Consider the following 12,466-nt stretch of genomic DNA (forward strand, 5'->3'; position numbering starts at 1 on the left):
AATACTGTTTAACTATATGTTATTATTTATCATTTGATTAACCAAGATGCATTGTTTAAAAGTAGTTATTTTCTAATGGTTGACTTTACGTAGCTTATCACCTTATGGCCCTTTACCCTAACTTTAAATAGCCCACCTGGCGTTGCCACATTAGGAAAGTTTGTAATGCAGAAGAATCTGAATCCCTTTCATTTGTTCTGGACACAGTGTTTGGACAAGCCTCCCTGTAATCTCCTCGACTAGGACTTGGCAGCTCCTGCTTTGAAGGAGATGAAGACAATGCTTCTCACTATGGAAATGTGGGCAGAGGCTTTGATACTTTATGCACTCCGGCTTTTCAAAGTACGTGTCCAGTTCTCCCTCAAACGTTCCCCTCTCTCCAACCCTCCGCCCCCACTTGGCTCTGATCGATCCAACCATGTCTCCTAGTCCCACATGTCATCTTTTTTCTTTGACACAGCTCTCCTCTGCCCACTGCTTGGTATTCTGGAGTGGGAATGCATGCACCATCGCAGATCCATCAGCTCCGATCGGAATGCCGCACCACGGCTCGGGGAAATAGAGGGATGAGAAGGGAGAGAGAGAGGTGGAGGGGGGAGGGAGAGAGAGTGAGAGGGCAGGTCAGTGGCTTGTCGACATCCTTCCGGGACTAAAGCCTCAGACTGACAGGGAGGAAGAGAGAGAGAGAGGGGTGCGAGAGGAGGGGTAAAGGCAAGACAAATAGAGCTCATTCTTACTTATTCTTTATAGGGACCACTTAAATTCATGGAGTATAAAAGTTATTTTACTCCATTTCCTTTAGAGCTCAAAGGACTATTTTAGTAATGTCATACCAAATTTGTATTTTTAGAGTCTAGGTGCTTTCATAAATTAAAACATCAAATGTGTTAGGTCCCGGCTCCATACAGGAACTGCACTATAGATGATAACTTTATAAATACAGATGTTGTGAAATGACTTATTGTTACTGGAATTTAGGCAAAGGAAGAATTGTTCTCTCTGTTCTGCTCGTGAAGTCAAATCTATTTTATTTATAGGTGGCCGAGACAGCTTAACTCACTGCAAATTAAAGAAAACACGTGCAAATAAACAAGACAAGCCAAGGATCCAACATCTTCACCCCTTTGAAAACACTAAGGCAGAAGTTAGAAAAAACCCTCCTACACCAATTAAAAAACAAAAGCACTGTAACAGGATAAAAATGGACAACATACAATATTTTAACCCTACAGCGGAAAGACAGACATAAGGTAGAGTTTATGAATAGTAAATAGAAGTAGTAGAAGTAAAATAGCGTATAGAGGGGATGCCGTAAAGCTCACCTGGTAGAGCTGGCCAAATACTGAGGTTCAGCCCCTTGAGAATGACTCAGGTTTTAGCTAAGAGGTGTCATCCTCATATATGTTTATGTTTATAGAGTTTAAAAGAAAAACTGTACTCCTGTTATCATGTAAATGATGTGTCTACTTTAAAATATATAATAATTTGAGTTGCAGTGTGAATATATCTATTTACTCTCACAGATGTAATGGGCTGACTTAAACAGACATTTGTAGCCTGTCATTGTGCCCGAGGGTGGCATTACTGTCTTTTGGCAAAGCTATTCATCTTTTCATCACACAATCCTCTGCACACGATATTTTGTTTTTCCATCAGCTCACTTTCCTCTCTTAAACTCGCTCTTCTCCTGTCAGAGCGCAGGGAGAAGCAGGCAAGCGCTGATCGCATCGAATGTATCTCTCTTCCTCATTTATCGCTCTTTTTGCGCTCTTCCTCTCCGTGCCATCTCCATCCTCTCTGTGTGTTCTCCCCCATGACTTTCCTCTACATCAGTGCATTGCCTTGGTAATTACCAGTTGTATTAAACAGACAGATGGAATAAGAGAGAGTGACGGGCAATTTTCCCAGTGCCTGTTTTCCCCGTTTATGTGCACACAACTTCTTTATTGTGTGTGCATTCTGAATGCACGCCTCTTAACTTCTCTCCATCTCTTTCAGAGTTTCTTCCCTCACTTCCCCGCTTCCCTCTCTCCGTGTGAGTTTGCTTATGTGCACATTTCATTTGTGTTTATGTGAGTGTGTGTTTGTGGGGAATTACCTGACAGAATGTATTAGTCAAGGATGGGAGTGGGACAGTCTCATCTCCTGCTGTTGTGTTGGCCATTTTAGATGCCAGGTGTCACTCTGGACCTCTGCAGGTCCCCAGGAGGGATCACTGCCCTCCTCTCTTCTTCTCTTTTTCTCCCAGCATGTCCTTAACACAGCACTGGAGTACAGACAAGGGCTATTTCTGTCCTTAAACTGTCAGGGCAAGAGAAGATGTGAAGGATGGCTGGAGATGAGAGCAAACAAGGGCGGAGCTCGGTGTTGAGTGTTTATATGAGTTCAAATTGTATTAATGTCATCCAATTAATTCTCCACACTCTCTTTCAGGCTGGTATGATCAGGATGGAGCAAGAGGAGTTTTTTATCGAGCCGGTGGAGAGGGGAGATGGAGTGATGGAAGAGGTGGAGGGGGAGGAGGACGGAGGAGGAGGAAGGACACACATCGTCTATCGCTCCTCAGCCATAAAGAAAGCGCCTATCAGCAGCACGGCGGCAGACTACCACTCCAGAGGTCAGTCTGTGCCATCCTCCACTTTTACACACCCTTCACTGAATCTGCGCATTTCAGGTCTATGCTCTATTTCACTCCATCTTTACTTGACATGTGGGAATGATTTAATGGCAATGGCTGCACGTTAAGTCCCGGATCAGTCCCCCTCCATTTGAAACCTACATGAATATTAGTCCTGACTTTTCTATATCATTAGTGTTCCCTGCAGCACATCCTCAAGCACTACACAGACTGGTCCTTGTTATAAACTTATTGTCTTAAACCATTGTTCCCTCACACACCTGCTTATATAATCATATCCAACTATTGTATGCAAAGACAGCAAGTCCCAGCATACCCTGCTGTCAAATACATTACACATACACAAGCTCAAATGCATCTTCGTCACTGCACACATTTTCCTGTGACCAAGGAGTGACATATGGAGACGCACGTGTTTAATTGTTAAGGTAGCATCCTCTCACCTTAAGAGAAGAATAGGCTGCCTCAACAATTAACAGCTGGCACTCAAGTCTTTGGTTTCCAGTCGCGTTTGCCTCCTTTTTCCACTCTGCAGATGAAATGAATTAACAAGTAGTGCTTTCTTGTAGGGGAAAAATAATACATAGAGTTTGACAGAGCATGTCTGCTCTGGAATAAAAGGGAGGGAAGGCAAATGTATTCAAATAGACCTTAATACTCAAAGTCTGAACCTTATCACGAAGGCAATATTTTATTTTCAACATTAGAATTCAGCTTCTCTCTGGTTTTCCTCTTGGATTCTTCTCAAATTGTATGTGTTTTTCAATTAAATTAGGGGAAAAAATCTGACCTTAAGGAAGATAAATGACATTGTTCAAGGTCCTTCAAGGTAATGACACATCTGTGTCGATTCAAGAGGATAATGAACTTGAATAAATGTGTTATATTTCATTTATCCATCTCTGCTAATGCTTATATATTAATGCAAGGTTTTGTTTAGGCTTGTGTCAGTGATGGTGGGTGCCTAATAACCATGATTGATCTGATGCCTTCAAGTCAATCACTTGTGACCCCCGAGCTGTGCAAGAGGCTCTACTCATCACCAAAGCAAAAATCTTCCCTCAGAATCAAGTCTCCCATATTGTACAGGAGCGAGACGGAGCGCTTTATAACGAGTGTATATAGATGAGATCTGTGTCTTCCTATTCTGAGCAGTTGACTCAAGAAGGTCTAATAATATACAGAGAGAGAGAGAGTTTCCATAGGAACACCCAGCGAGGACAGACTGCATTAGAGTAACACAGTTCGCTCCCACTGTTATGGCAGTACATCCACATACGTACACACACATGAGCGCGGGCATGCACACTCTATATAGATATAGACACCTATACAGAAAAAGTCACAACCACTCACACAGGATGTAACCACACACGGTTTACACAACTCCCTTGATCATACATTTACATCTCCGAAAACACATACATGCTGCATGCACACAGACACGCAGACACACACACAACACGTCTCACTGCTCCTTGTTGCCTTTGAATCTTTCTTTCTAATGAAGAGTGGGGTGCAGATCAATAGCGTAGGATAGAACAGGCCACAGTGTGTGTGCCTGTGTGTGTCTGTGTGCGTGCATGTATGGCGTGGGCATGAGTTCTGTGGTCGTCTAGCTTTGAGTGCTGGGATTTTCAAGGCCAAGCAGACAGAGCGACTAACACACAGACAGACAACCAGGCATGTGCTGCTCCCAGTGGCATTTGATGTGGATCTCTCTCTTCGTTTCTCTTCTCATTTTCCTTCTTATTTTTGTCTTAGCTATTCTAGACCACCACATTATGTAAACAGAGGTTTACCTTCCAGTTGTTACATCATATCACTGTAATATCATGCTCACATAGGAAGCACATTGTATGCCGCCTTTAAACTTCATCAGTTAAACCCAAACCCTTTCCTCTTCTCTTTTAGTCCCTCATGTTCTCTCTTTTTTTTAAAAATATACCCCATGTAGATCAATCAGGGACATTAGCAAATGAATTAATAATCAATCAATCATTTCTTGAGATCTCTTTTGCCAAGCATGCCTAATTCACAGCCAGTTATTGAATGTTGGACTCATTTCCTGGCCAAAGACGGAGGGAAGGAAGTTATATTTAGCAAGGTAATAGAGGAGCTCGAGAAGGAGAGAAAGAGAGATGAAGAAGGAGCGAGATTGATCGGTTTCTTACACCATAAGCTGAGGAGGTGTGAATCAATGTCCTAAGTTGAGAGAGCAAGCTTTATTATTAATGTGCCACATTCTTCAATTAATCGCTGCAGCGATAGAAAACGAAGGATTGCCATTCATTTTTAGCCATGCCGACGTAGTTCCATCATTCAATCTGTCTTTCCTTTGCCCCTGACAATTTCCGTTTATATTCTCATTTTATTTATCTGAGGTTATGATCAATGTCCTTGAGTCCTGGAGACTTTCTTTTTTTTCTGAGGGTGTGGTGTGGTACTTGGTGTAGTGGGACTGGACTTCCTGTGTGGGTGTGTTGCTTTTTTCACAAGTATGTATATGCGTGCCAGTGCAGTGATGTGTCCAGAGTACTGAGACATGCCCAAACAGATGGATTACCAGAGGGCTTTTTCCCGTTATGTCCCTTACCTAGTCTGCTTCCCGGATATGTTCCAAATTAACATTATTCATGAATTCAAAATGTTTTTTTCTTGTATTGTTGCGCCTTTATAAGAAGCAACTTGTTAGACTGTTTGCTATATTTTTGTAGCTTGTAAATAAGGATTCAACAACTACACACAGACGGTTATACAATTGTGTTACAAAAAGAAGTCCTTTGCAGCTGACTGCTTTTGGTTGACATTTCAGAGATCTGTATTGTTCTCAAGGCGGACAGGCTCCCTGCAGCGTCTGTTGCAAAGTGATTGCCATTAACTTCTGGACTGACACTGGGCGGAGGACTGAGGCAGCTATACACACAGGACCCCATGCATCTGCACAAAGCCAACATTTGTTTTACCCCTCAGGCGCTGCTATTCTGTGCCACTCTTGTATGTTTTGTGCCTCACTTTTCCGGGCTGGTGTGAGCTGTTGTTAGGTTAATGTTGTTGTGTTGTTGGTGTATGCCCCATCGCACAGCAGCCATACAATGACCCGTCAGCTTCGGCCTGAGCGTAGAGGAAATCGGAGGGGGGTCAGACAGAGGCCAGTGGTGCTAGTCACTGAAGCTTAAGACTAGAACCGCCAAGGGGTTCTTTATTACACCCCCTGCATTTTCAAATATGTTTACCTCTATGAAAAACAAAACCCAAACATCTCTTACTCAATTAATTTCCCTAAAACTACTATAATTATCGTCTAGTGAATTTTGGGGGTTGTGCGAAAAAAAAAAAAACTATTTATATTTTTTTTACCCAGAACCACAAAAAAGGGGTTCATTTTTACCCCTATAGAAACAACTGTTAAATGCTGCGCTATACTATGGCACCATCCCGGTTGCCTAGCAATGGCTATTGTTTAGGTGTCCTTTGATCGAAAGGGATATAAACAAGAGAAAAAGAGAATCGGACACGAGAGAGATCAGTGATCCAGGTTCAGGCTGCTGCTGACAGCGAACATGCAGCTCTGTGACTGCTGGCGCTGTGGGGTATGGGGTTGAAATGCCCCTCCTTGTTGATTCTAGTTATTATGGGATGTTGGCGGTGTAGATGTCTGCCTCTCGCATGCTAAAAATGAAGGACGCTCCATTTTACCAGCTGTCGCTCCTTACTCCATCTTTCTTGCCCCACCTTTCCCCATCTCTGCTGGTGGGACACAGGGATAGTCATATGGAGCAGGGGTTTTAAGAGGAGACTCGTGACTAAGCACTTAAAGATGTGAGCACACACACACACACACACACACACACACACACACACACACACACACACACACACACACACACACACACACACACACACACACACACACACACACACACACACACGCACACACACACACTTAAATGGCCTGAACCCATTTTCAATATGTAACAGTAGGCCCCTGCAGACACTTTGCAGAACATCTTGGCTCTTGTTGGAATCCTAAATAGCCACCTGAAAACCCCGGAAAGGTGACATTCTCCTGGCATCGTTATGAGGCTTATTTAAGACAATGTGCTGAGAAAATCCTCTAAACCCTTTACTTTAAACCTGCATTACCACAAGCTATAAGAGCATGTGGACATCTTTGAAGGGAGATTCCAGGTTTTATTCAAGGCAGTTCAAACGCAGGGTAGCAGTAAAGTTAGACAAAAATAATGTGGTTGTGATCATCCCTTTAGTTTACTTTGAGCTGTTCTGCTTGCGGTTTTTATGAAGTCAAGGATGATAACTGATTGTTTTAGCTGTCCTCAGTTTTGTTTTACCTTCAAAAGAAGTTGTTTGGATAAAATTTCAAACACTTTCCTTTATATTACCTGGCTATATTTCCTGAAGCAACATCTTCCCATTTAACCACTGTCTCATTCACCTCCAAGCCAAATTGGCTGACTAAGTCCCTGAGCTCAGACTGAACCTTTTTGGGTGTAGTTAAATATAGGTTGTGAGTATACTCCGTTCAGGAAAGGAAGGTGTCCATTAGAAATCATTAAATTAAGAAACAGAATATTCAAACTCTTCTCTCAATCCCACAACACCACCTTGTTTTGATTTCAAATGGTCTAATTCTACATTTCTGCTTCTATATATTTTTTGATATCCGTTAAGTTTATTGTCCCTTAAAAACAGTTGACTTATTTTGTATTCATCACATAAAACTGTCTTTAACAAGGTGGTCTCAGATCAGTTGGTTGTCCAGGTCCGGCCACATCTCAGCAGCTGCATGCTGATTTTAGATCTGCAGAACAGAGGCGCCACGTTCTGTTTCACAGCTTGCATTATATAGCAAACATGTGGTTTATGTATGTAATAACATGTAATACCATATAATAATATGGGTGTTATATTGGGCAGCGGGGATTCACTTTTGATTAGCAGTGGGCATTAGTGCATACCTGCACAAGCACACACACATGCAGACAAGCAAAAACATACTCACCGAAGACCAAGAACATACACAGGTGCAAGAATTCTCTCACATGTGTGCACTTTATACAAACTCACAGATACAGTATGTTTGTGTCGGCCCAGGTGTGCCTCTGGGAGGAAATTACAATGTTAGGAGGGGAAGTATTTCAGCAGCCAGCTGCTTCCTTTCTGCCTCTCTTTGGCCACTGGCTCTATCCCTGGAGAGCACGACTGGCTTTTAACCACACTCAGCACATTTGTGTGTGTGTGTGCACATTCATGCATTCAGGCATGTATGTGTGTTCCTGTGCGTTTGCAGGTTTTATTTCTTGCCTGTTTCCCTCATGGCTGACTGAGCGTTTGTGCGTCCACTGGTGTCTATGTGTGTATATGTCCGTGTGCCTGCATCGCGTCCCTCTGTGGGTGTTCTGCGTGACTTGTCACCTGCTAGTAAGCTCCCAGCAGGGAGCCATCACTCACTGTGCCACAGTGCTGCCTTTAAACAGAGCATGACTCCTGGGATAATAGCAGGGTGCGGCCGACCTCTGCTCCGGTCTGCAGCCACCGCTGCTGCACTGACCCGCTCACTGTGTGTGTGTGTGTGTGTGTGTGTGTGTGTGTGTGTGTGTGTGTGTGTGTGTGTGTGTGTGTGTGTGTGTGTGTGTGTGTGTGTGTGTGTGTGTGTGTGTGTGTGTGTGTGTGTGTGTGTGTGTGTGTGTGTGTGTGTGTGTGTGTGTGTGTGTGTGTGTGTGTGTGTGTGGGTTTCTGTCTGCGAGACAAAGAGAGAGTGTGGATGAGATGGAGAAGAAGGGAAGCCTTGGGATGAAGGCGGTTATTACAGCCTTAGTGATTGAGAGGGATTCACTGTAATCGTGGTGATCATAGTGTTTTGACAAGATTATCACTGAGCCTTGGTGATGCCTCTGATGTGGAGTTCATATTCTCAATAGCACACTCTTGATGTGGAAATCCTCTTCCACAGATATGTGTGAATAGATACAGTATGATGAACAATGATCGTTTTGCATGACTCAGGGTTTAGAGCAAAGGTTGTAACGTGAAGTGCTTACCTGTATTTCCTGAAGAGTTTGTATAGTTACAGACCTGCAAATCCGACCTGCATTATTAAAATATAAAGCACAGTAATTAGGGGTGTTGTTAAAACAAAATGCAGTAGTTTTACCATAGAACCATTGACTCAGAAAGAAGCAACATTTATATTTTGATTCTATGAGTGACTTGCGAGGTGTCAAGGCAGTAGTTGGACTATGAATGTGCAATGGTAATAAAATCCATGCTTGAATTCAATTTTATTGTATGTAGACTTAAATGCAGTGCTCACACAGTGGCAGGTACAACTGCATGACTACAATTACATGCAACAGACCTCCCTGGAGGTGGCCAATGTTCTTTGTTAGCATCAGTTATGTAACCAGCCAACCTCGGGGACCAAAGCTCATGGAAGATGAGATGGCGTGTGACTTCCTTCCACCCACTACTGTCACAATGCTGCAAACACACTCTATACACTTGCACACACACAGACACATGCTGTGTTAAATCTGGCACTCCTCAGAGAAGTGTGGGAGCCACTGCCATTGCTGTAAAAGCTTCCTTGATGTGCACGCTTGAGCAGGAATATGTCGCATTGTTTTCTAAAGTTAAGGCGTATTATTGTACCAGCCATTACTGAAACAATGTTAATGTGGTAATGTCTGTGTAAAGAGGATGTAATACTATTGCAGGTTATTCAGAGGTACTTGAGCCTCTTATTCCAACAAGACTAACATCGCTCTAGAGACCCAAATACATTCATCGCTATTATAGCAGTTCCTCAGTGTGCGTGCGTGCAGCTGTACATATATATGTGTGTGCATGTGTCTACTTCGTTGCAGATAAACATTCTATTGAAGTGTGTGTTTTCACCCCTTTTAATATATGTGTCTCTATAGAGTGTATCAATACGAAACTAAATTGGCAGAAATTGACGAAAAAGCACTTACTCAAGGGACATTTACTCACTTTTTCTGGAGCATTTATATCAGCTGATGGCATTTGCTCATTTTTCACGGAGATAGATGTGTTGACATGTAAGCTCTGTAACTGTTCATCCACAATACTTGTTGGACTGTGTTGGCCTATAAATTAAGCATTGGTGTTTAATTTGAACCCTTAATCGTCCCACAGAGGGGGAATTGACATTCTGCATTTGAGCCATCCTGCTGCTTCGAGCTGTGGGTTGCTCCAAGCAGTACGGCACCCAGGGAGCAGTGTAGGGAACGGTGCCTTGCCCACCTTGCCACGCCTTGGTCCAAGTTATAGATATAAACAAGTCCCTACAACTTGAAATTGTAAAAGCTTCTTTTTGTCATGTTAGCAAACAACCAAGTCAACTCTTTTTGCTGATCATGTGATTATTTTTCCCTTAACAAACAAAGACAGAATTTGTTGCTATTTGTGTACACAAAGGCAATAATGCTCAGACGTCAATGCGGTGAGAATGAAATTTGTCAGAGTGGAGTTTGTGCCTCATGGCTGCTGTCTGATTAGCAGAGTGATGTGTGGTGGTGGGAGTTTGTTAGGCTACAGTTCATTTGCCGCTGCGCTCCCGAGGGAAGTTTAATTGAATAAAACACAGCTCGGTGCTTCTTCATCCAACGATGGCTATAATACTAGCCAAGAGCATAAAGGACAGACTTGTTTATGGCTCAGACAGTGGGTTAAAAATGAGTAGTACAGGTGTAAGCTGTTTATTGTATAGTGAGTCAATGTTGTGGTTTGTTATAATGATAGTTAATCTTTCAATGCCCACCAATAGACAGGTGTTTGAAATAAGCTTAGATCTAACACATGTACATTGGACACTGCTTCTGCAACTGTCAACTTGTCCCTTAAAAATAAAAAAATAAATACATCACTTATTTTTATCTGATCACAAATTGTTAGATCACTATTCATCAGAGAACCGAGGGGGGGAGGGAAGAAGAAAAATCCAATAATCTTCATCTTCTTTTCTCCCACTGAGATGCCTTATGCGTCGTGTAGCATTAGTCTGATGTGTTCAGATTTAGCTCAAATAAAAGTAGAGTATGGCTGTAGAGATCAGAGGATGGGGAGAGGGAGGGGAAAACAAGGCCGTCTTAGAGCTTAGCAGGAGATGAAAATACATATATGTCATTCTGTTTACTGCACTCAATGACCCGGAGTGACTGTCAAATCAAGATGGGTCATGTTGAGCTTGTCCATACACAGTTGTTGCCTGGCCTCTCTAATGGTGCGGGCTTGTATGAAGAAATGACATCGACACAGTGATGGTCGGAGGCATCTATCTTTTGTTTCTAATGCTACAGTAATCTAATGATACTTCGATACTCTAATGATACTTTTAAATTGTGTTTACTTCTCCTCACTCGCTCTGTTCACACCCTGTGTAGTGTGGCTGCATCAATATTTATTAGTTACACTCGGCTGATCGGGAGGTCTTTCATGCATAATTGGATACTTTAATTAATTGGAATTTAATAAAATGCATAGCAGTTTCATTTTACAATCTGTATTATGTACAACCAATTTCAGTTTCAATAAAAAGGTGTGAACATGTGCCACCTCATACATTAACAAATATCAGTCGCTTGTTTCACATGTTACTATATAATTAATTTGCTTTGTTAATTATGCTTTGGATTAAACTTAATTTCTGCTTTGACTTGTGTTTTTTCCAGATAAAGAAGTCCAAAATGTTTAAACTTGGTGGATGGTTAGGCTTCAAAGTGCAGGACTTCAGGATCAACTGTTTAGATGTATTTGATTGTGTGCTGTGTCTTTACTTTTTTACCAAGACAACAGTGTTATACAGAGTTTTGTTATATTTGTAGCCATTAAGATATCAATCTGAAAAATAATTTAAAGTACCTTCCACAGAAAAGAAAATGTTCTTCAGGAACGCTTAGGAAGAACAAAGAGAAAAGATGTACAAAGAAACCTTTTGTAGTCGAGGATTTGAGTTGTGCTTAAGTTAAGATATAATGGTTTCCGTGCTATGATGATAAAATGCGTTATCTGTCTGGCATTACATTAAACAAATCGTATTTGATTATGCAAGTTAGTGTAATGCTGATAATACCACATCAGGCGCTACATAAATCAGATCAGGGTCAATTTGAAATGTTATTTTTTTTACTGCTGGAACAGCCGGACTAGGAGGCTCATCAGTTTGAGAGTATTCACTTTGTTACGCTGTGAGATGATCTGCATCTGACAAGTGGTTAATAGATATAATTAAGCCACTGGTTTACACAGTCAGTTGAAAGTACTGTAAATGTGAAAGCCCTTTGCTTTTATGTAATGTGTCCTCCGCAGCTGTGGTCACAATCACGCTGAGACAATTAAAGACGGCACGCTGACATGGCTTCACTGCAGTGCTCTTTGCTTGTGTGTGTGTGTGTGTGTGTGTGTGTGTGTGTGTGTGTGTGTGTGTGTGTGTGTGTGTGTGTGTGTGTGTGTGTGTGTGTGTGTGTGTGTGTGTGTGTGTGTGTGTGTGTGTGTGTGTGTGTGTGTGTGTGTGTGTGTGTGTGTGTGTGTTTATGTATTGTTTACGGACAGCTTCAGTGCAAACTCTACCTCTGCTGCCATATGTGTCCTGTAGCGATGAGAGGGAGATAGATCATCCTCCACAGCAGATGTGCTGACACCAGAGAAAAGTTAGTTCACTTCCCTGGCATATTACCCACGCTTCCCCTGTGATCGTCCTCTTACTCCAGACTTCCTACCTTCGCTCAGAACAGGGAGGGTGTGAAAAGATTCCTAATCAAGCTGACAAACCCCGGTGGTCTGGCA

At 42.3% G+C, this 12,466-nt stretch overlaps 1 protein-coding gene across 2 annotated transcripts in view; it reads left to right on the top strand.

Moving 5' to 3' along the window:
- Window positions 1-12,466, top strand: part of LOC134860200 (A disintegrin and metalloproteinase with thrombospondin motifs 2-like) — a 103,335-nt gene that overhangs the window by 41,530 nt on the left and 49,339 nt on the right. For both annotated transcript variants that reach the window (XM_063877078.1, XM_063877079.1), the window contains exon 3: window positions 2,434-2,617. In XM_063877078.1, coding sequence (XP_063733148.1) covers window positions 2,434-2,617 — 184 coding nt within the window. The remainder of the gene's footprint in view (window positions 1-2,433; window positions 2,618-12,466) is intronic.

The sequence above is a fragment of the Eleginops maclovinus genome, chromosome 23 (genome assembly GCF_036324505.1).
Source record: "Eleginops maclovinus isolate JMC-PN-2008 ecotype Puerto Natales chromosome 23, JC_Emac_rtc_rv5, whole genome shotgun sequence".
NCBI lineage: Eukaryota > Metazoa > Chordata > Actinopteri > Perciformes > Eleginopidae > Eleginops > Eleginops maclovinus.